The following is a 20,854-nucleotide window of genomic DNA, read 5'->3' on the forward strand; positions in this document are numbered from 1 at the left end:
TGGCCTGGGGGACAGCAGCAGCTCAGACTGTGGCTCTGCCTCTTACAGGCTGTTGCTTGGGCAGGTCACTCAGCCTCTGCCCCACGTCGTCGTAGGAGGTGGGTGTGATGACCCTGGACGCCTCCTGGGTGGTTACACAGACTCTCATGAGCTGGGGGGTGACCTCATGCCTTCCCAGGAACCCTCACTACACCTGGCCCTTGAGACCATCTCACTCTGCTCCACTTGGGCTTTGGTCCAGGCCACTGTCACCTTCCTAGTGCAGCACCTTCCGCCTCTCTCCTGGTGTGAGGTCCGCCATTCGGCCAGCTCCCCGAGGCAGGGTCCCGTGGAGGGTGCTCGGCGTGCTCATGGGAGCGTGTGCATCCAGGCCAGATTTAGTTCCGTGAGCATCGCCTCTGCCCTGCTGCCTCCCTCGCGTGTCCGGCGTGCTCGTGGGAGCGTGTGCATCCAGGCTGGATTTAGTTCCGTGAGCATTGCCTCTGCCCTGCTGCCTCCCTCGAGTGCCTGGATTTGGGTAGGGGCCCACGATGCTGAACCTTCCCTTTGACTTTCTGTAAACTAGGACGACACTCACTCACACCTCTGTGGTGGTTGTGAGATATGATTATGTGCTGTGTGGTTGCCTGTGTAAGTGTACAATCCAGTGGATTTTTATGTGTCATGGATGGGAGCCACAGGTCCCAACCATGCCAGGCAAGTCCCATACAGAGGCAGGAGAGGAAAAAGTCCCCACTGTCTTAGCATGGTGGCCTTGACCTTGCATTCTTGGTCACTTTGGCTGTGCTTGCAATGACGGAGACCTGAGTTTGATCCCTGGGTCAGGAAGATCCTTAGGAGGAGGGCATGGCAACCCTCTCCAGTATTCTTGCCTGGAGAATCCCTTGGACAGAGGAGCCTGGCAGGCTACAGTCTATAGAGTCACAAAGAGTCAGACATGACTTCTGTTTTCATTTAGAACAGGGATGGACATGGAGAGGGACCGGGGTCCTTCTACCCACAGTGCTCCATGGGCCGGCTGCCTTGCATCACCTAACGTGTTAGAAACAGGTCCCAGCCCCCGGACCCACTGCAGACGCATAGAATCTGCGCTTACAAGATCCTCAGTGACTCATACACGCGCATTTGAGAAGCCCCTGATCTCGCACCTTTTACCTGGATGCACGCGGGAGCCTTGGGCGGGGCTCAGCAGGATGTGGCCTTGTCTTCATGGGGTGCCTTCATCAGGGGCTGGAGTACTTGGGGCCCCAAGGATGTCTCGTGCCTCCTCCCCCCACTTAGAACTTCCTGCTGAAATGGAGATAGAACATTCCATTTTCCTGGGATGTTTTAGGTCAAATTGCATAGCCTCAAGTTTCATTTTGTTAAAAGTCAGCCAGAGATGAAACCAGAGCCAGCCTTCAATAATGTATCTTGGAAAAGTCAGCGTTTTCTACTTGTGCCCTGAGAGTCTTCAAACAGGGACTAGAACCACTCTAAGAACCACAACCTAGTGCTTCAGATGCCCGGATGTTCTGATGGCTCCAAGCTGTGAGGTGCTGATAGTTCACACCTGGTGACATTTAAGAGAACCATTTCTGAGAAGGCTGAAAGGGAGGGAGTGTTGGGTATAACCTGACATTCCGTCCTCTGGCTGATTGTTCTCTCTTTTGTCAATATACCATTTGCCTGTAAAACCCTTGGGCCTAAAAATAGCTGCTGGGGCTTGGTGTCATTGTAGATGAAGGGCACCTGCCCCATTTCTTTGGCTTTCAGACACCCTCAGAGTGTCGCAAGGCAGTGTTTTCCAGAGGAATTAGCAGAGCTCAAGCCTGAATCCCTGACCCCTGGGCAGTGAGAAAGAACTCTGCGGTGAGACAGATGGGGTCTTGGAAGTGACCAGCTGGTGCTGCTGCTGTGACCTCTGTCCGGGGCCACAGCACTTAGTGGCTAGGTCAGGCCACCGTCAAGAATGAAAGGGGGTCCATTCACCATCATACTGGTCCGCAGGCATGAGCCAGGATGGTCCTGGGCAAAACATGGCCTTTCGCCAAGTCTCTGATCCCTTGAGGAGCTGGCTTCTTAGGCTGTACAGAGAAGAGGTGAGGTGGACACCAGGTGCCACTTCCCAGGCCTCGGTGCTGGCCAGGGGAGACTGCCCACAAAGCGGTCACTCACTCCTGATAAAGTGGCCTTCTTAAGGTCACGCAGCCAGCACAGTGTTTGTCCCCACTTCCCTTTGGGGCAGAGACCAAGAGTAGCTGGCATTTCCTGGGAGTGCAAACACAGGGCCCCCCTTTGGCCCCTCTCTCAAGTTCATCATCAACTGCATTTCCAGCTGAAGTTCATTCTCAAGAAGGCCCTGGGCTCAGATTCCGCCTGCTGTGGAGAGTAATGTGGGGTCTCCGCCCCACGGGCTGCAGGAAGATGGGGCCTGGCCCGGCTTCTCTGCACCCTCCGGGGGTGGTGCCCACACTCACTGGTTCTCTAACCTGCCTGCTCCTCTGTGTGTCCACAGCCCGAGACTGAGGACGAGAAGAAGCGCTTCGAGGAAGGCAAAGGGCGGTACCTGCAGATGAAGGCGAAGCGGCAGGGCCAGGTGGAGACTCAGGCCTAGATGCCCCTCCGGCCTGGAACAGGCCCCAGCGCCTCATCATTAGAAGTTCGTGTTGACAACTGGGGTTGTGTGAAGTGTTCGTCTCGCAGTGTTAACCTCTCCCGAAAACCTCTACACCAAAGCTTTATTTATATCACCCCAGTGTAAACGCTACACAGTATTGTCCCAGTGCCCGCACAGTCCCTGGAAACCCTGGGGTGACCTGGGCACACACTGTACCGTATGTAGAGTTCAGCTTCACTAATAAAGCTACTGATTGGCTGGACCTTGGTCTAGGTGGTCATTTGTCTTGGGGGATTGCACTCTCCCTGGGTGTAGGATCTGGGGGCCACCCAGGGGCCCAGTGGGCTCCCTTACCTTCCTGGGGGCCACCCTCCTGCCGCCCCCCCCTGCCCCGCCCCACTCCTCTGGGTGCCTGGACCTGGACCTGCCCTAGCGCCCACTTGTGTTTGCCTGATGACTTGCTGGTCAGAGAGATTACCCCTCCCTCCCGTCCCACCTCCCACCGCAGCCCAGGGGCCTTGGTTCCAGGCTCTGAGGCCTATCCAGTGCCTTTGATGGGAACTGGGGCACTTGTGAGGACTCAAAGTTTGTCAGAAACAGCCAAACTCAGGGACTTCCCTGTGGTTCAGTGGCTAAGACGCTCCCAAATACAGAGGGCTGGGGTTCAATCCCTGGTCAGCGAACTAGATCTCAGATGCTGCAATGAAGATTGAAGATCCCTCGTGTTGCAACTAAAACCCAGTACAGACAAATATTGTAAAAAAGAGCCAAACTCAGCCAGACCGACCACAATTGCCCTGCCCTGGGCCTGGCCTCTCCTCACCAGAGGCAGCTCAGATACCTCAGACCAAGAGGCAGGGGTTCTGCTGGAGGGGGGCCTCCTCAGCTAGTGCCAGGGCCTCTGTGCCTGAGGAAAAACCCCCAGCCACTTGGGCAGGTGGGGTTACTGGAAAGGCTTGTGGCGTGGGGGTCTGAGGGGCAGTGTGTCAGCCTGTGTGCATGCATGCACTTGCATCGGTATCCCTGTCTCTGCACACATGTGCATGTGTGAGGGAGGAAGCTGTGTGTGTGCACGTGCGCACGCGTCTGGTCCAGCAGCCTCAGGGCAGGTAAGAGGCTGAGGCCACTGCAGGGGCCAGGTCCTCACCCACAGCTGAGAATGGCCCCTCCAACAGCACAGTCATTGCTGCCTGTGAGAATGATCCTGACCCAGGCTCATCCCCGAAGCCTGGAAATGAGACTGGCCGTCAACGGCGCAGCCTCACACAGGGCTCCCTTGGGCCCAGGAGAGAGAACACAGCTCCAGATGTGCAGAAACGCCCGCCAAGACCTTCAGAATCCGTCTCGGCCCCAGTCCCGGCTGACGGATTTGTTTCCTGCCTGGGAGCATCAGGAGGGAACACCCACAAGAGGCCACAGCAACCCAGCCCCTGGGAGGCTGCCTCAGCCTCCCCAGCTCCACACACACCCTCCCATGCCAGCTTCCTGGGTGCCCAAGGCAGGGAGGGAGGAGGAAGCGGCCTGCCTGGCAGGGTAAGCAAGACCGCCCTGTGCAGGCCAGCCAAACCTTGCCCTGAGAAACCATAGTCGGCCATGCCAGGCCCCAAGTACCCCAGTCCTGGGGTTCTTCAAAGGCAGCCCTGGGAAGCTCATCTCCCATGTGCCCCCAGAGCCAGCTGGGGCAGGGGTACTAGTCCAGGTAGCCGTGGTGAGCTGTGGAGGTGCACTTGGGGCCACAGGTATGGGGCATGCTTCCCTCTGCCAGCTGGGCAGCAGCCGGGCCCAAGGCTCTGGATGGCTAGATAGCCTTAGAAATGCCACACCTGACTACCAGCTACCCTGTGTCAGCCTCCTGCTGCTGCTGGTCTGTTTACAACCAGGACCACATGGGCAGGGAGCTGGCCTGTCCACGGAGAGCTCACAGGGGCCCTGATCACCCAGAAGCCACACACAGGGAGCACATGGCCCAGGACTCACACTCACCAACTCCATTTCATTGTGAAACTGTGCTATTCAGACAGCTTTAATGTGTCTCACAAGACTGACCCTATGGCTCCCTCTGGGTCCCCTAAAAGCTGCTCCTCACTCTCCAGCTGTCTCCAGGTGTGGAGCTGGTGTAGGTGGGTACAGGAGCCAGGCTATGGGGTGGTGCAGCCAGCACTCACTGCGTTTGGTTGACTCTGGTCCTGGGCAGATGCCTACCTTCCTCTGGGCACAGGGCTTCCCGCTCATGGTTGCCTCTCAGATGTGTGGCAGGACAATGCCTTGAGGCCCAGGGGTGACTCTGGAGGGCTTTTGTCCAGGATGCATGTGGTCACTGGCTTCCTAGAAGAGGCAGGCAGCATCCTCTGGCTGGAGGGGAAGCCAGGATGCCAAGATGCCAGCGGCCACTCTCTCTTGTGACTTGGGTCTCCAGAGACCCCCATCGAGGTGACTACTGGGTTTCCCCACCTAGCCTAGCAGTGACAGCCTCTGCCCCAGCTAGCTAAGTGTAGGGCGAGCTCCCGATGGTGGGAGGAGAGGGCCAGGGACTCCGACTCGCCCATCCCGCCTCCTCCCAGCTGAGTGGCCTGGTCTCAGCTTCACAGAGAACATTTCTGAGCCCATGGGAGGAGAGGTAACCACTGGCAGCCCTTCACACGATCCCTTATTCCCATGGTGGACCCCCCTCCCCGCCACCCCCGCCCCCAACCCCGCGCTGGGCCGAAGCTACGTCTGAATCCTTAGCTGACCCAAACTCACTTCTCCCTGCCCGGACTCCCCGCATGAACAACTTCCTAATTTCTGGAGGCAGTTAGTCCTCAGGTCCCCACAAGTACTCTCCATGCCCCGTCCCTATAGTTCACCTTAGACACGGCTTTCTTTGAGAAGGCATCCCTGAGCCTTCTACTCCCGGCCCTAGGTTCCCACTGTCCATTCCTGCCCCAGGCCCCCAGGCGGTTTGCAGGCCGTGTCCTGCGTCCAGAGTGTGAACAGACCCAAGACGACAGCAAGAGGCCAAGATTGCCCATGCTTCGCGGGAGGCGCCGCTCTCCCTAGGGGGCTTCGGCCGGGAGGCGCGCATGCGGAGGGCGCGCCCCCGCCAGTGCGAGACTGAGGACCCAGAGACGCGCGGACAGACAGACAGACTCAGCGGGCAGCGCCTTCGAGAGGCGGGGGCGGGGCGGTCCGAGGGGCGGTGCGGAGGCGCCCGCAGAGGCATGCGCCCTGCTCCGCCCCCCGCCCCCGGCCGCCGGGGCGCAGCCAGCCGAGCGGCGGGATTCGAGCGCTGCCGCGGTGGCGGCGGCGCCAGGGGAGAGAGGGAGGGGCGGCGGGGTCGAGTTGAGCGGAACGCGCCGGCCACGGGCGGCCGCCGCCAGGATGCCCCGGGCCGCGGGGCGCTCCGCTGCCGGCCGCCCTCGCGGCCCCCGGCGGCCCGCGCTAGGCCAGGGGGCGCGGGAGCCGCAGCCGGAGCCGGAGGCGGGAGCAGCGAACTGGAGCCTCGGGCGCCCGAATGCAGGGTAAGCGCCGCCACCCTGGCCCGGAGGCGGTCGGGCAGGCGACCCCAGGCGAGGGGACTTCAGGCGGGGAGGGGCTGTCCGCGGTCTGTCGGTCACAGGGCCTGTCCGATGGCTGCGGGCTCCGCTTAGGTCTGCGCACCCCGCCCCCCACCCAACTTGGGGACCTTTTGGGTAACTTCCCCGGGGTCGGCCGCTTCCTCTGGGCCTGGAAGCGCCGCCCTGGGGGACTTGCCTGCAGGGGGCGGGGATGGCCGATCTGAGGGTCCCGGGCCCACCCTGTCCAGCGAAGCTCGGGGGGCGTCCAGGACCGCAGTCCGTCGGCGTTCGGCTCTCGGCCGCCGCTCGGACGCGCCCTCGGGGCTAGGCAGCGCCGGGGGCCCCGCTGGGGCCGGACCGAGCGCCAGGTCGGGCGGGGGTATCGGAGGACAGAGGAGCGGGGACCGCGGCGGTGGGGGTGCGGGCGTGGCGGGCGGGGGGCGTGTTGGAGATGTGAAGGCTCCTCGCCGAGAGCTCCGCCCTGGGCGTCGGCCGAGCGGGGCCCTGCGGGACCGATGGGCAGCAGCGCGGGCGGAGAGCAGCCTGGGGGCGGCAGCCGAGCCCGGGAATCCTTTCAAGTTCTGGGTTCTCTTTGTTGCGCAATAGAGCCCTGGGCCATGCGGCCTCATTGGCCCGCGGCCGTGACGTCACGTCGGGGCCCCGCCCGCAGCCCCTGCGGAGGGAGTCCGGTGGGTCCCAGGCCCGCCACACCTGCAGCCTGCCCAGCGATGTCCTAAGGGGAGGGGACATCAGGGAGCGGCTCAGGGATGCAAGGGAGGGAGAAGTCCGGTCCTGGAATGCTGCGGAGACTGAGTGTGATGCGGTTGGGGTCTGGCCCTTGTGCCCCCTGCTCCCTGTGAATGAGCAGAAGGTGTCACCAATCTGGAGGAAGAGGGTCTCCTGGTTTCTGCAGAGCCAGCTGCCTCTCACTCTGCATTTGGAGACCGAGCTTCCACTCCCCAGCCCATCCCGGAGATATTCCTTCCCCATCCTAGGACCACCAACCACCTCAGGAGTCCACAGAGCCCATGCTTCCTCCCCAGTGTTGCCCTGGACTCTGAGCCTCACTGTTCCTGTCTGTATTGCGGGGATAGTAGGACCCATCTTGCCTGGGTCAGAGGCTCAGAAAGACAACCTTAGCTCAAGGAAGAAAAAATAGCCAAGTATCCAAGCATTTTAATGTTTAAGAAGTCAGGGTTTTGATGTCAGACAGAGTTTGGATCCTGGCTCAGGCACATAAGAACTTGGGCAAATGGTTTTACCTCTGCTTAACCATCTTTAAAAAATATTTACATTTATTTGTTTGTTTGGCTGTACTGGGTCTTAGTTACAGATCTAGTTCCCTGACCTGCAGGGATTGGGGACCCCTGCATTTGAAACTCAGAGTCTTAGCCACTGGACTACTAGGGGTGATGGAAGTCCTTCAGACAAGATCACTGAGTGTGTGAATTGAGAGGAGGGTGCCTGCTTGAAGGATGAATGTCCCCTGTAGGGCACATTCTCCTGCCCACACACCTGGGACCCTTCCCTGAAGTGAGACAGTTAGGCGAGTCAGAAGAACTGGCACCATGAACGGTGGTGCTAGTGGCAGCCCGTGGCATCTTCCCCACCATTCTGCACCAGTAATCAACAGGTGGGCAGCGTGAGCTGGGCTGGGCCCAGGGTCTCAGGAGTCAGACAGCCTGCTTGGGCACCTGAGGAAATGCCTCCCAGTTTGATAGCCACAGAAGCCCAAAGCAAGTAGAAATAGACATCAGAAAAAAAAAAAAGAAAGAAAGAAATAGACGTCAGCCCACCAGGTGCATGGTGAACCCGGTTTTCTGTTTGATAACATAAACCTCTGACCCACAGCAGCATGTGTACTATGCCCATTCTGGACTGAGAGTAGGCTGCCATACCCCATGAAGGTACCCATTAGGGTAGCCCTGGGGCCTCATTACCCCCAAAGCTGGATTGTCCCAGGTTTCGGTTGGGCTTACCTCGTGTCTGCCTGCAGGTCTGAGGCTCAAATACACCTCTGAGCTCAATGTCTTGGACCTTAAGAGATACCATAGCTCAGAGAGCAGGGAGGCCTTTAGTACACACATCTACACAGCAAGCATTTATTGAGCACTTTCTGTGTGCCTAGCTCCATTCTAAGCACTTTCTGTGGTGTAACTTCTTGGCTACCCACAGGCTTCTCTGGACAGATACCCTCATGTCCAGTTATAGATGAGAAACCTGACACCCAGCTAAATCATGTAACTGGCTGGGGAGCTGGAGCTGGAGTCTTAACAGCTCTTTACCCCACATCAATGGCATCTGTATGCTGAGGTCAAGGAGGCTTGCTGGACACCTGAACAACTGCTGGAGGGTCTAGTGGGGCCACCTCTCCTCCCGTGCTGGGTCTGGGGTGAGGAAGGGACAGCAGGTGTATAAGTAGAAGCCTAATGTTTGGGAAGGAAGTTGTCTGGCTCCAGAAGTCCCCCAGCCCCCCTCAAGGCCATTAGTGGCCACTGGTGTGGTCCGGAATAGACTCTCATCTGGGTCAGGGGCCCAGGCATGCCCGTAGCAAGGGCACAGAAATGAATGAGACTCATAGGACTCAGAGATCCTTTGGTGTCCATTGGGGTCAAGGCCACACTCTGTACAGCACAAGCAGGGGTGCCCAGCAGTGGGCCAGGAAGTGGTGTTTCCCCTGTCCTGAGTACTAGGGGCCTGCAATGGCCTGTCCACACCAAGCTGGGAACAGTCCCTGGGAGATCATGGGGCTGTGTCTGGTTCAGTGGTACCCATAAGTGTTGAAAGTGTTAGTCTCTCAGTCATGTCCAACTCTCTGTGACCCTATGGACTGTAGCCCACCAGGTTCCTCTGCCCATGGGATTTTCCAGGCAAGAATACTGGAGTGGGTAGCCATTCCCTTCTCCAGGGGATCTTCCCTGTTGGGGACAAGAGAATTGCAGCCACTGAGATTAAACAGGCTAGAGAGTGAGAAGGCCCCAGTGCAGGCAGTACACAGGAGGCCTGCACTTAGCACTGTGCTTCTCCCCACACTGCCTGCTCCGGGCTGTGGCCAGAGTGGCCTGCTATGGGGGGCCTCATATTGGAGGACCGGCCACTGTTCTGTGCAGGGAGATGCCAGGCCGGAAGGGGGGATCACCGTTTTGCTCTCTGGTAGGATGGGGGAGCTCCCAACACGTGCCTCCTGCCTGAGTCCTGTGTCCCTGGTTCCTACCCACAGGCTGTCCTTGGGGCCAAGTTCTGCTCCCTGACCAGCTATAGTCCCATGTTACTCAAGGTGTCCGGAGCACCCACTGTGTTTGTGACCTGGCCTGCCCTGGGCTTTAGAGATGAGGCATCTGTGCACCCAGCTGCCCCCTGGAGGAAGCATCGTCATCCTCATTTCCAAGGACATGAGTGAGGTTTTGTGGGGCCACACAGCTAGTGTGCTGGAGCTTGATGGGACTCCCAGCCTGGGGTTCTGCCAGGACCTTCCAGGTGTGCCCGGCCATGGAAGGCCTGCTGGGGGCTGACCCAGGAATAGCAAGCCATGCTTTCCCAGAGTAGGCAGGAAACTGGTTCCCAGATCACCCTTTCCTCACAGATTCAGGGGGCTCATCCTCCAGGCCTGTCCTCATTGGCCAAATGAAATGGGATGGATGAAGCTGAGGGCCCCCATCGTGCACTGGGGCAGCGTCATGTGGGCTGCGTGTGGATCTGGGAAGTGTGAAGATGAGAGGGCTGGTCCTGGGACAATACCAGAAATGCCTGTGGCACAGGGCCCACCTAGGCCTGGCCTGGCAGCTTCCCTGAGGATGCACGCAGCCTGGAAGCAAGCCTAGATGCCGCACCTTGACCAGGAGTAGATGGAAGTGAGGGGATGTGCATTGACTGAGCACCACTGTATACACCCCCCAGGAGCCAGGAGGCTTCAGAGAGGAGAGAGGAAGGCAAAGCAGCCCCACCCAAGCCAGGACCGGACAGATAACGGAGCATCAGGGGACCCTTCTGTCTCCCACTCCCAGGAGCCCCAAGAGCTCTGCTGATGCAGCCAAGGGAGGGTCACTGAGTGCCCTGTGTTGCCCCCGCTCCCTCCCCCTGCAGATGCTCATGGTCCCTGGTGTCCCTGGGCCGGCACATGTGAGGACTGTTGCGCTAAGCTGAGGCCCAGCCTGAGGAGGATGTCCCAGCCGCCGGCCAGCTCCCGTCTGCACCATGAGTGATGAGAGGCGGCTGCCTGGCAGTGCGGTGGGCTGGCTGGCATGCGGAGGCCTCTCGCTGCTGGCCAATGCCTGGGGCATCCTCAGCGTGGGGGCCAAGCAGAAGAAGTGGAAGCCCCTAGAGTTCCTGCTGTGCATGCTGGCGGCTACCCACATGCTCAACGTGGCCGTGCCCATCGCCACCTATGCTGTGGTGCAGCTGCGGCGCCAGCGTCCCGACTACGAGTGGAACGAGGGCCTCTGCAAGGTCTTCGTGTCCACCTTCTACACCCTCACCCTGGCCACCTGCTTCTCCGTCACCTCCCTCTCCTACCACCGCATGTGGATGGTCCGCTGGCCTGTCAACTACCGGTGAGTTCTTGGGCGGGTACCTGTGTGCACACAAACATCCTGGGCAGGGACGTGTGCCTGAGCACACAGCGGCCTCAGTGTGGGGACAGGGCCCCATGCGAGGTGCTACATCTGTGTTGCACTGAGGGCTACAGGGGTACGTGCATGTAGGTGTGTGTGGGTGTGCAGGCACCCAGTGCAGAAGTGCTTGGGGAAAGGGACGTGTGACAGTGTACTTGGGGACCAGGGTAGTCGAGGACCCTCAGGGCTTGGGGAGAGACCCTGTGAGTGATGCCAGGTCCCTCTCTGTCTTGTCCCTGCCCTGTGCCAGGCTGAGCAACGCCAAGAAGCAGGCAGTCCACACAGTCATGGGCATCTGGATGGTGTCCTTCATCCTGTCGGCCCTGCCTGCCGTTGGCTGGCATGACACGAGTGAGCGCTTCTACACCCACGGCTGCCGCTTCATCGTGGCTGAGATCGGCCTGGGCTTCGGTGTCTGCTTCCTGCTGCTGGTGGGCGGCAGTGTGGCCATGGGTGCAGTCTGCACGGCCATTGCCCTCTTCCAGACACTGGCGGTGCAGGTGGGGCGCCGGGCGGACCGCCGCACCTTCACTGTGCCCACTATCGTGGTGGAGGACGCGCAGGGCAAGCGCCGCTCCTCTATCGACGGCTCCGAGCCTGCCAGGACCTCGCTGCAGATCACTGGCCTGGTGGCCACCATCGTGGTCATCTATGACTGCCTCATGGGCTTCCCCGTGCTGGTGGGTGAGCCTGGCAGGTGGTAGGAGCCTGGCGGGGGGACATGGGCTCTGGGACAGACTAGGGCTGGGTGTGCTCCAGGCATTAGCGGTTGAATCTTCCTCACACTGATCCTTTCAGGAGGCAGCATCATCACCCCTACTTTATAAGTTAGGAAACCAAAGTTCAGAGAGGTCAAGTGACCAATATATAGTCAGGGCAGCCGTGGTGGGAACTGAGCCCACGTCAGGTGGCTGCAGAGACCAGGGTCTTTCATCACACTGCAGGAGACATTCCACCCCTGATCTGGGTGAGGTCCACTTGATACAGAGGCTATGGAAGGTGGGGTCACAGGCTTCCTCTTGGACCCAGGTCCCAGGGTGGACAGAGGGGGGATGTGGTGTAGCAGAATTGGCTTTGGTCCTGAATTGGGAGGCAGGGCAGGCCTTGAATGTGTGCTGGAAAGGTGGACTTGATCCCAGCAGCCGAATAAGCTTTCAGGTGGCACTAGTGGTAAAGAACCCGCCTGCCAGTGTGGGAGACATAAGAGATGTGGGTTTGATCCCTGGATCGAAAAGATCCCCTGGAGAAGGGCATTTCAACCTGCTCCAGTATTCTTGCCTAGAGAACCCCATGGACACAGGAGCCTGGCGGGTTACGGTCCTTGGGGTCACAAAGAGTTGGACACACTGAAGCAACTTAGCTTGCACGCACCAGCAGCTGAGGAAGATCAAGGTGAGGGCTGGTCTGAAGACACTGCCAGGTAGGGTCCAAGGCCCATGAAGGCTGCCTGGGCTCCTGTCTATGAGGTTGTGCCCCAGGCCTAGCCCAAGAATGATGTCTGGACTCAGTAGCCGAGCCCTCCCACCCATAAGGTTCCAGCCCAGCCCCTGGAGGGTCTAGAGCTGGACAGGGACTGGTGGAGGGGCAAGGACCCAAGAGAGGCTTCATCCTAGCAGCTGAGCAGGACATCACTGCAGAACCCCAGCCTCAGCAGGTGACAGGTGGGGTGGCAGCTTCATAGGCAGGGTGTAGCCCCACCCTTAACGGGTCTGTTACCCCTTGGGTGGAGACCTCCTGTGTGCAGTGGGGCCCTTTGCTGGTAGAGGGAAGGCACATGTGTGAAACTGCAGAGCCAGATGGGAATAGCAGTGGGAGGAGGGCCCCCCAGCTTCTCTTCAGCAGGGGATAGATGGGAGTACTGTTTACGGAACCCACATGATGCTGCAGGCCTGGTGCAATGTCTGGAAACTTTGCCTCAAGATGTTCTCGGCCCATTTCACAGATGAAGAAACTGGGCCCCGGAGAGGTTTAGCATCATTCTGAAGGTCACACAGCTCGCGTGGAAGAAATGTATGTCTGCATCATGCCCATTCAGCTCTGAAAGGGGAACAGTTCAGTGTCATTCCAAGTGGAGGAATGAACTCCCCTGGGAGCAGAGGAATGAGGGGCCCCTGGGCCATGACCCAAAAGCCACCGAATCAGACCCTCTGATCCTCAGAAACTGCTTTGATTCCCCACTTGGGTCTGAGGTCAACCTCCAGAGTAGAGGCAGGGCCAAGGAGATCACGAGCTAGGGAGCAGGGAGGATGGTAGAAAGGCCCTGAACCGGGAGATTGGAGACCTGGCTCTCAAAAATGGGTTGGTAATCCTGGCTCCCCATCCTCGGGCGGTCACGGATGAAATGAGGGAGGCTGTACTCACTGCTTCCCGGTGCACACAGTCTGGTGCCCGTCCATCTTGGCAGCGAGCAGCTGTCGGTGGGTGGGCATGGACTTCTCCCTTCACACTCTGGCCCTTTCCTGCCCAAAAGCCCAGAGTTCTGTCACCTCCTCTGCCTCCTTCTCTGGCAGGTGGGCAGTCAGACCTGCCCTGCATATGGGAGAACTGAGGCTGGGAGGGGAAGCGGGGTGATGGGGGTCCTGCCGGGTGCCAGGCCGACCCCTGTGCCCACAGGTGGTGAGCTTCAGCAGCCTACGGGCAGACGCCTCGGCGCCCTGGATGGCATTGTGTGTGCTGTGGTGCTCGGTGACCCAGGCCCTGCTGCTGCCCGTCTTCCTCTGGGCTTGTGACCGCTACCGCGCTGATCTCAAGGCTGTCTGGGAGAAGTGTGTGGCCCTCATGGCCAACGATGAGGATTCGGATGATGGTGAGGATGGCCCCGTGGAGAGTAGCGCCTGGGGGAGATCAGTGGGGTCAGTGGGAAGACAGGTTTCAGATCCACTGATTTACCCCAGAAGTGCTTGAACCCCTAAGGGACCAAGTGTCCCATGGAGCATTCTCCTGTCTGGCTTGCCCCTCTCTCAGGGTTTCAGTTAATCAGATGTTCCGGTTAACAGATTGGCTGTGGACTGCAGCCTGAATTTCCTGGAGTCTCTGACTTTAGGGGTCCTGGTGAGCTGCCCCCAGGGGCTCCTGAGGACCCAGTCCTGTCTCTCCCCAGCAGTAACAGTGTGACCCTGGGCTGAGCCCCTGCCACCTTCCAGCCAGTGTCAACTCCTTGTGTCTATTTAGTTCCCGTCCCCATAAAGGAAACTGGCTCAGGGTCTGTGACTTTTCCAGCCCCTCAACTAAAAGGGGGCAGAGTCAGGATTTGAACGGAGCACCCCACCCTCCTCCTTTTCTGCTAACTGGCCCACCAGCCCTGCGGGTGTCTCTGGGGGTCCCTGGGGTTCATTCCTGAAGTCCCCCAAGTTTCCATGGCCCTAAACTTCTGCCCTGCCCTGCAGATACCAGCCTGGAACGTGGTGTCCCCCCAGACCTAGTGCTGGAGCGCTCCCTGGATTACAGCTATGGGGGCGACTTTGTGGCCCTGGAGAGGATGGCCAAGTATGAGCTCTCTGCCCTGGAGGAGGGGGGCCTGCCCCAGTTCTACCCTCTGCGGCCCTTGCAGGAGGACAAGATGCAGTACCTGCAGGTAGAGACGGGCAGGGCTGGAGACGCGCAATATGCATGTGGGGGATACCCTGACCTCTCCAAGGCCTTTCCTCTCTGAGTAGGAGCCAATCTTGTGTCTGCCCTGTCTCCCAGGGTTGCCTTTCACCTCCCAAGATGGGCTGGCCCCAGGTCACAGAGCCCATGGGGGGCACCCCAGCCCCTGTGCCCCAGTTCCCTTGTGCGCTAGGAGGGTGCTCAACCTGGCACCTATGTTATTCCCTTGGGGCTTAGCACCCTACTCAAGGGAACTTCTTCCCAGTTGACCCAAGCTACAGATGACAACACTGAGATTTGGAGAGATCGTCAGTTGCCCCAAATCGCACAACTTCAAACCAGGGGCCCCTGGCCTGGTGACCCCTGACTCCAGGCCACCCTGCCTGGTGAGGGGAGGCTAGGTCCCCATTTTCCAGGAGGGTAGCGGGAGTTAACCCCGCGATCCTCACAGGTCCCGCCTACGCGACGCTTCTCTCACGACGACGCAGACGTGTGGGCTGCTGTCCCGCTGCCCACGTTCCTGCCACGCTGGGGCTCCGGCGAGGACCTAGCCGCCCTGGTGATGCCAGGCGGGCCCGACCGGCGTCGCGGCAGCCTGCTGGCCTTCGCAGAGGACGCGCCCCCCTTCCGCCCGCGACGTCGCTCGGCCGAGAGCCTGCTGTCTCTGAGGCCCCCGGCCTTGGATGACGGCCCACGCCGCGCCCCTGGCTCGCCCCCAAGCAGCCCGCGCCGCCGCCCCGGGCCTGGCGTCCGCTGCGCTTCGGCCTCACTGCTGCCCGACGCCTTCGCGCTGACCGCCTTCGAGCGAGAGCCGCAGGCCCTACGACGCCAGCCCGGCCCGCCAGGGTCCTTCCCCGCCTGCGCCCCTGCCCCCGACCGCGCCCAGCCCGGTGGGGACGTGGCGCCCCCTGGCGGCGGCACGCAGAGGAGCCCCGGGCCGCTCCCGGCTGCACACACGCATCCCGGGACCCTGCGGACCGGCCTGAGCGCATCGTGGGGCGAGCCTGGGGGTCTGCGCGCGGCGGGCGCGGGCAGCACCAGCAGCTTCTTGAGCTCGCCCTCGGAGTCGTCAGGCTACGTCACACTGCACTCGGACTCACTGGGTTCTGCGTCCTAGGACCCGCTGGCGCCTCCCCAAGTCACCAGGCGGGCCGGGCCGCCTACGGGGCCAAAGCACCAAAGATGCCACCCTAGCCCGGGCTGGGCTTGCGGCATGCTGTCCGGACATGTGCCAGCCTTGACGGGGCGACCATTGCCTGGAGGGATGACGCCTGCCCTGGACAACCACCCTGGGTACGGACCAGCCTCTGGGCAGGGCACCTCCGGGGCAGAGTAAGGCTGGGGCCTGGGAAAAGGCGGGCTCCACACGGAAGCAACTGGGCTAGGGTGATGGTGGTGGTGGGTTGCCCAGAGAGGGACACCACCAGACAGAACAAAGCCCAGCCGTGCAGGAGCCACCAGACTCCATCTGGCTTTCCACTCTGCACTGTAATTGTCACACCTCAGGGGGTGGGGTACAGAGGGTCTCTAAGCACAGGGGTCTTCGGAGCCCAAACCAAGTTCTCTGAGCAGGTCTCCCTGCTGACCTGTTCTGCCTCGCTTTCCCCATCTGTGATGAGCAGGTGACCACGTTAACTCTCAGGACTGTTTGGACAGGTCTCCTGGTCTGTGTACCCTGGCCACGGAGTGGACAGGGAGGGAAAGTAGCATAGGATCCTCCAGGGTCCTCTGTGGGGGTCAGTCTTCAGTGGCGTGGTGTGGCCCCCAAGCCTGAGGCCTCCCCCGCTTAGTGTCCCTGGCCCCCTTGGGCACTCTCCCCAGCCAAGCTCAAGCACAACACTTGGACCATCACCAGTGCACCACGCTCACTTTGACCCCTATCAGCATCCCTTCCCTCATCACTCTGCCTTCATTGTCTGTGCCCACCACATCAGCCACCACTGGGACCGCCGCCGTGAAGGTTGTGGGGTACATGGTGGAGAGAACTGAAGCAAAGCAGGAGTGGGCTTCCTTATCCTGGTGCCCATCCCCAACCTGTGCATGTCTGGCCAGAAAGGGATCCTGGCTTAGAGTCCTCCCAGGTTCTGGGTGTAAGGTCTGGTCCATGGTGAGTCTTCCTCCACCAGGAGTCAGGACTCTCTTGCTATCCATGCTAGGCACACCTCTTGCAGACCTGGGCTTGGCCATGGACCCCCAGGGAGTGTCTGCTGGGTTTTGCATGGAGGATGACCCTAGGCTCAGTCTAAGAAGAGGCCCAGGAATACCCGTGGACCTTGGGTTGTAGGGGCTGGGGTGTATGCAAAGGCAGTCCCATCCCATCCCCTGCCTCCATGCAGTGGCCCCTACCTGTGTAGGTCTGGAGTGGATTCCAGGGGCCTGCGAGGAGCTGGCCTATGCCCTCTTCCCTCCTGCTCTGCAATCTGGAATTGCAGCACTGTCTCTGCCCCTCTGGGGGCCGATCCGGCTTCCTCACCCTTCAGACAGTGTCCCAGTGCCAGAGGGACCTGGGGAGGACTACACAGCTCTGTCTCAGCTTCAGAGGCCCTTTCAGTCTCTGGCTGTGGGGTAACTTGGGGGGAGGAGCTGGCCACAGGTGAGTAAATCAGAATGTTCCAGTCAAGCCTCAGCCATGGGAGGCCTGCCTCGCCAACGCTGCTGTGCCTTTAAAGGTCAACATGTCATGTTGGGGCAGAGGTCACCAGTTAGCCACTGTCCCTCCCGACCCCCCCATCAGGCTGGCTGATTTGTCCACCTTGAGTTTTCACTCTGTGTATTTCATATCCAACGGCAATACTTGCAGGGTGGCGTGATCCCCTCAAGTCCCTCCAGGCCTGGATTTTACAAAATTAAAGAGGAGGGAGAACCCCAAGTGGAGGCCACCAGGGCCTGGGGCTCCCCTCTCTCACTTTGTCTAGCTTCCAGGCCTGTTTGCTGCCTTGAGCAGCTTGACCCTGGGTTCACCGGGGAGGGAGTTCTGTCTTCATACCACCACCCACCCCAGAGCCAGGGATCCGTTTGTAGTTTTTTTGACAACTGAGCATTTCTCTTCTGTACAGACTCCAATAAAAACTTCCTATATAATTTGCACCAGGCAATCCCAGGCCAGTTTCATGGAAACCCCGCCCTAGAATCTAACAGCACTGCTGGCCAGCTGCCCCTAAACGTCTCTCCCTCTGGGTCCTGAATTCCTCCTTCAGTGCGCCCTTCCTTTGGGTCGGACTTGACTTTTTCCTCTATGCAAATCCTGCAGGTGAGTCGGGCCAGGAGCAGCGGCCTGGTGGGCTCCAAAGCCCTGTGAGTGCAGGTGGCTGCGCCTGCCTAGGGATGGCTTCAGGGACCCCTAACTCCAGTGAGGCTGGTTCTGAGGGCGAGAAAGTGTTAGTTGCTCAGTCATGTCCGACTCTTTGCTACCCCATGGTCTGTCCAGGCAAGAATAAGAGTGGGTTGCCATTCCATTAGCTAGGGCATCTTCCCGAGCCAGGGATCGAATTCGGGTTTCCGGCTTCGCAGGCGGATTCTTTACCATCTGCGCCACCGGGAAAGCCAGGGGCACTGCGATTGGAGGCGTGCCTGGGGAGGCGGACTCATTGTGCCTGTTGACCCGCCCACCAACCCGGGCTGGGATTTGGAGGACGCGCCCCTGGGTCCGCGGTGTAAGGGCGCCACCTGGTGGCCCTCAGGATTAGTGCCCCAAAGCGGAGACCCAAGAGGCCGCCCCAGGACCACCACTGCGGGACCCCAGCCCCGGCTCCAGAGAGCCGGCTGGGTCAGGTAGGGGAGCCGGGCCGCCTCTCTCCGCGGTCTGACCAGAACGGGTTTAGCACAGGGCAAGACACGGGCAATTCCAAAAGCAATGTTTTATACAAGGTTGATGTTTGTACTTCAAACAGATTCACCCAGTTTCATCATGGGAGAAATTAGAACCTTCATGGCCTCTTTATACCCATTCCACAGGTTCGCACTGTCTATTCTGAATTTCCAGATGGTGGGAGGAGGTGCCGCAATCTCCTCCTGATCTCAGCGCAGGATCCCTGTTCTCCACGCGTCCGGCCCGCTCTTCGAGGGCCGGGACTCCCGGGCTAGAGTCCCGGCATAGCAATGACTTCATTTTCGAACGCGTTAACCGTCGCACAGCGCTCCGAGGATTGTCAAGGATGGTGGGCTCCCTGGAGGCAGCGGTCCGAGGCCGAGACTCTGGGAGGCCGAGGTCTTTTCCGAGTGGGGATTAGTGAACTATACCCTGGGAGGAGCCGGAGTCTGCCCTAGCATATCTCCAGTTTGCAGGACGGTGCGCGGGGTCCCTACCAGGGGCCTCACGGAGCAGGGCTTCGGGTGGTGGTGGCGGTAGGCTGAGCACCTCACCGGGCGGGGCCTCTAAGGAGGGGGCTTTTGAGAGAACTGACTTAGGAGCGCGCGCCAGCGGGTGGGCCGCGCCTTGTGCGGAGGGGGTGGGAATCCGTGGAAGCCAAGTGGGTCTAGGGTGGGGGTGGGCTGGGCCCCCTCGCTAGCGGGGCGGGGCCTGGCGCGCTTTGTGCCGGTGGGAACCGGGCGTCCCCGGCCCGCTGAATGGGCCGGGGCGGGGCAGCGATTCTCCTCGCTGCGAGGGGTCCGCTCTGGGCCGTTGCGGATGGCGACCTTCCCACCGCCGCGCGGCCGTGGGGCGGGGGAGAGGGCGGGCGGCCTGTCAAGGGCCCTGGGAAAGGGGCGCAGCCCGGGACACCCCCTCCCAGCCCCACTAGAGAGTGGAAGGAGCAGAAAGCGGGTCCAGCCTGAGTAGCTAGGACTGGGGAGAGGATAGGGTTACGCCTAGACTCTCAGAACCTGGTCCATTCATAGCTTCGTGTATTTCCCCGAGTTAGCAGAGACGCGGCCCCCTCCCGGTCACCCCGTCCTGGGACCAGAACCGACTACCGGGGTCCCGACCGTTCAAAACAGTCTCTGCGTCCTCAGGCCAGACGAGGGTCCCCTTGAGTCCGAGGCCGCATCTAGCCTCACCAGGGTCGCCACAAGCGCAGCCCCGGCCCCGGGCTCTCCGCGAAGCGGCGAGAAGTCGATTGCGGCGCCGGGATGCTGGTGGAGGCGCCGGGGAGACCGCCAGAGAGGAGGCGCCGGGGTGGCGGGGACCGCGATCCGCCGGGGGCCGGAGCAGGGGCCCAAACTGGGGGCGTGCAGGGGCCGCGCCGCGCGGGCGCCTCGGGGCCGGGACTGGCGCTGTCCATGGTGCTGCCGCCCCCGCGCTCGTGCACCAGCGGGCCGTGCAGGCCGGCGCCGCCCTCCTCTCCGCGCCGCAGAAGCTGGCTAACGCCGGGCAGACAGCCGCGGAAGCCGGACGGGTACTCAGCTCCGCTGGGGACCGGCCAGAGCCCTAGGAGGAGGGCAGCGGACGAGAGAAATGTGGAAAGGAGGGGAGAATAAGGGAGGTGGAGGAGGGAAAGAGAGATGTAGAGAGGAGAGAGAAAGGGAGGGGAGAAGTGTGGAGGGAGGGAAGAGGAGGGAGAGGAGAGAGCGACGATTATGGCGGGGAGGGCGGGGAGGCCGAAACTCACCCCCTTCCCATGGGTCCAGACCTCCACTCACTCGGATTACAAGTCTGCAGCCAGCCAGGCTTTTGCTGCCTCCTCACTTACAGCAACACCTCCTCCCTCAGCTGCCCTGAGCGGTTCTTTTCTGTTCATCTCTCCTTTATCTGGCCTTGTAGAATCCATGGCTCTGACCCCACAAGTCTCCCTCTCCAGCCCCTTGCCCTACCCTCCCAGGTCCTCCGTCTACCTTGCACCGAGTTCTGAAGGCTTTTCATGTACTTGACACTCAGCTCCAGTATGTCCGCCTTCTCCAACTTGCGTTTCCGAATCTGCGGATCCATGGAAAGGGCTCTTAGGACCGCAGCCTGGGTTCAAGCAAATGAGGCCGGGGATTATATCACCCCCCCTACCTCCACCGTGTCCCCCGTCTCACCTGGTGCGAGTAGTGTTTCTCTAGCAATGATTTGAGCTGCTCCAGTGACACATTAATGCGTGCTCTTCGCTTCTTCTCCATCAACGGCTTGGAGACCTGTGGGTGAGCAGTAGTTACATGACCTGCAGAGCCTTGGTCCTCTCAGCGCCTTCTGTCCTACCCCTCACCCCTGCAACCCTCAGAACCCCAGACCTTGCGGAAGTTGCCAGTGGGGCTGCCAGAGCTGCCCTGGGTCTCGGGCTGTGTGCCCATGTTGTCCTAGCGGAGCCCTCTGGAGGCAGCACCACCTTTATAGGGAACCCTCGTTTACATGTCAATGAGGCGCTCCTGGACGAGTGGAACCCCGAGGGGGAGGAGTGAGAGGGGACAAACAGGCAAGTTCCTCACTTCTCTCTGCCTGTTTTCTCCTCTTAGCCCAGGCCTCACCTCCAGTCTTTTGTTTATCCCTCTCATCCTCACCTCTTCCTGAGTCTGAGATTCCTTCCCATGCCCATGCTCTCCAAACCCTGTACCATCCCAGTCTCCCTAGTTTCTGGGCCTCACCAACAAGTCCACTGGGGGAGGTC

The 20,854-nt window shown here is 60.4% G+C and overlaps 3 protein-coding genes across 3 annotated transcripts in view; 2 read left to right on the forward strand and 1 right to left on the reverse strand.

Moving 5' to 3' along the window:
• Window positions 1–2,794, forward strand: part of ACOT7 (acyl-CoA thioesterase 7) — a 101,063-nt gene extending 98,269 nt beyond the window's left edge. Inside the window, 1 exon segment of the mRNA XM_068986308.1 lies at window positions 2,498–2,794. Within this exon segment, the coding sequence (XP_068842409.1) occupies window positions 2,498–2,596 (99 nt within the window). The 3' untranslated portion in view covers window positions 2,597–2,794.
• Window positions 2,795–10,329: 7,535 nt separating this feature from the next.
• GPR153 (G protein-coupled receptor 153) lies at window positions 10,330–15,450 on the forward strand. Its single transcript, XM_068986623.1, has 5 exons — window positions 10,330–10,685; window positions 10,996–11,425; window positions 13,359–13,551; window positions 14,132–14,319; window positions 14,785–15,450. The coding sequence occupies exons 1-5, from the start codon at window positions 10,330–10,332 to the stop codon at window positions 15,448–15,450; spliced, it is 1,833 nt and encodes a 610-aa protein (XP_068842724.1).
• A 3,257-nt stretch (window positions 15,451–18,707) lies between these two features.
• Window positions 18,708–20,540, reverse strand: HES3 (hes family bHLH transcription factor 3). Its single transcript, XM_068985743.1, has 5 exons — window positions 20,481–20,540; window positions 20,289–20,384; window positions 20,103–20,184; window positions 19,329–19,698; window positions 18,708–19,026 (listed from the first exon to the last, which is right to left on the reverse strand). The coding sequence occupies exons 1-5, from the start codon at window positions 20,538–20,540 to the stop codon at window positions 18,708–18,710; spliced, it is 927 nt and encodes a 308-aa protein (XP_068841844.1).
• Between the last annotated feature and the right edge of the window lie 314 nt (window positions 20,541–20,854).

This window comes from Capricornis sumatraensis, chromosome 14 (genome assembly GCF_032405125.1).
Source record: "Capricornis sumatraensis isolate serow.1 chromosome 14, serow.2, whole genome shotgun sequence".
Lineage (NCBI taxonomy): Eukaryota > Metazoa > Chordata > Mammalia > Artiodactyla > Bovidae > Capricornis > Capricornis sumatraensis.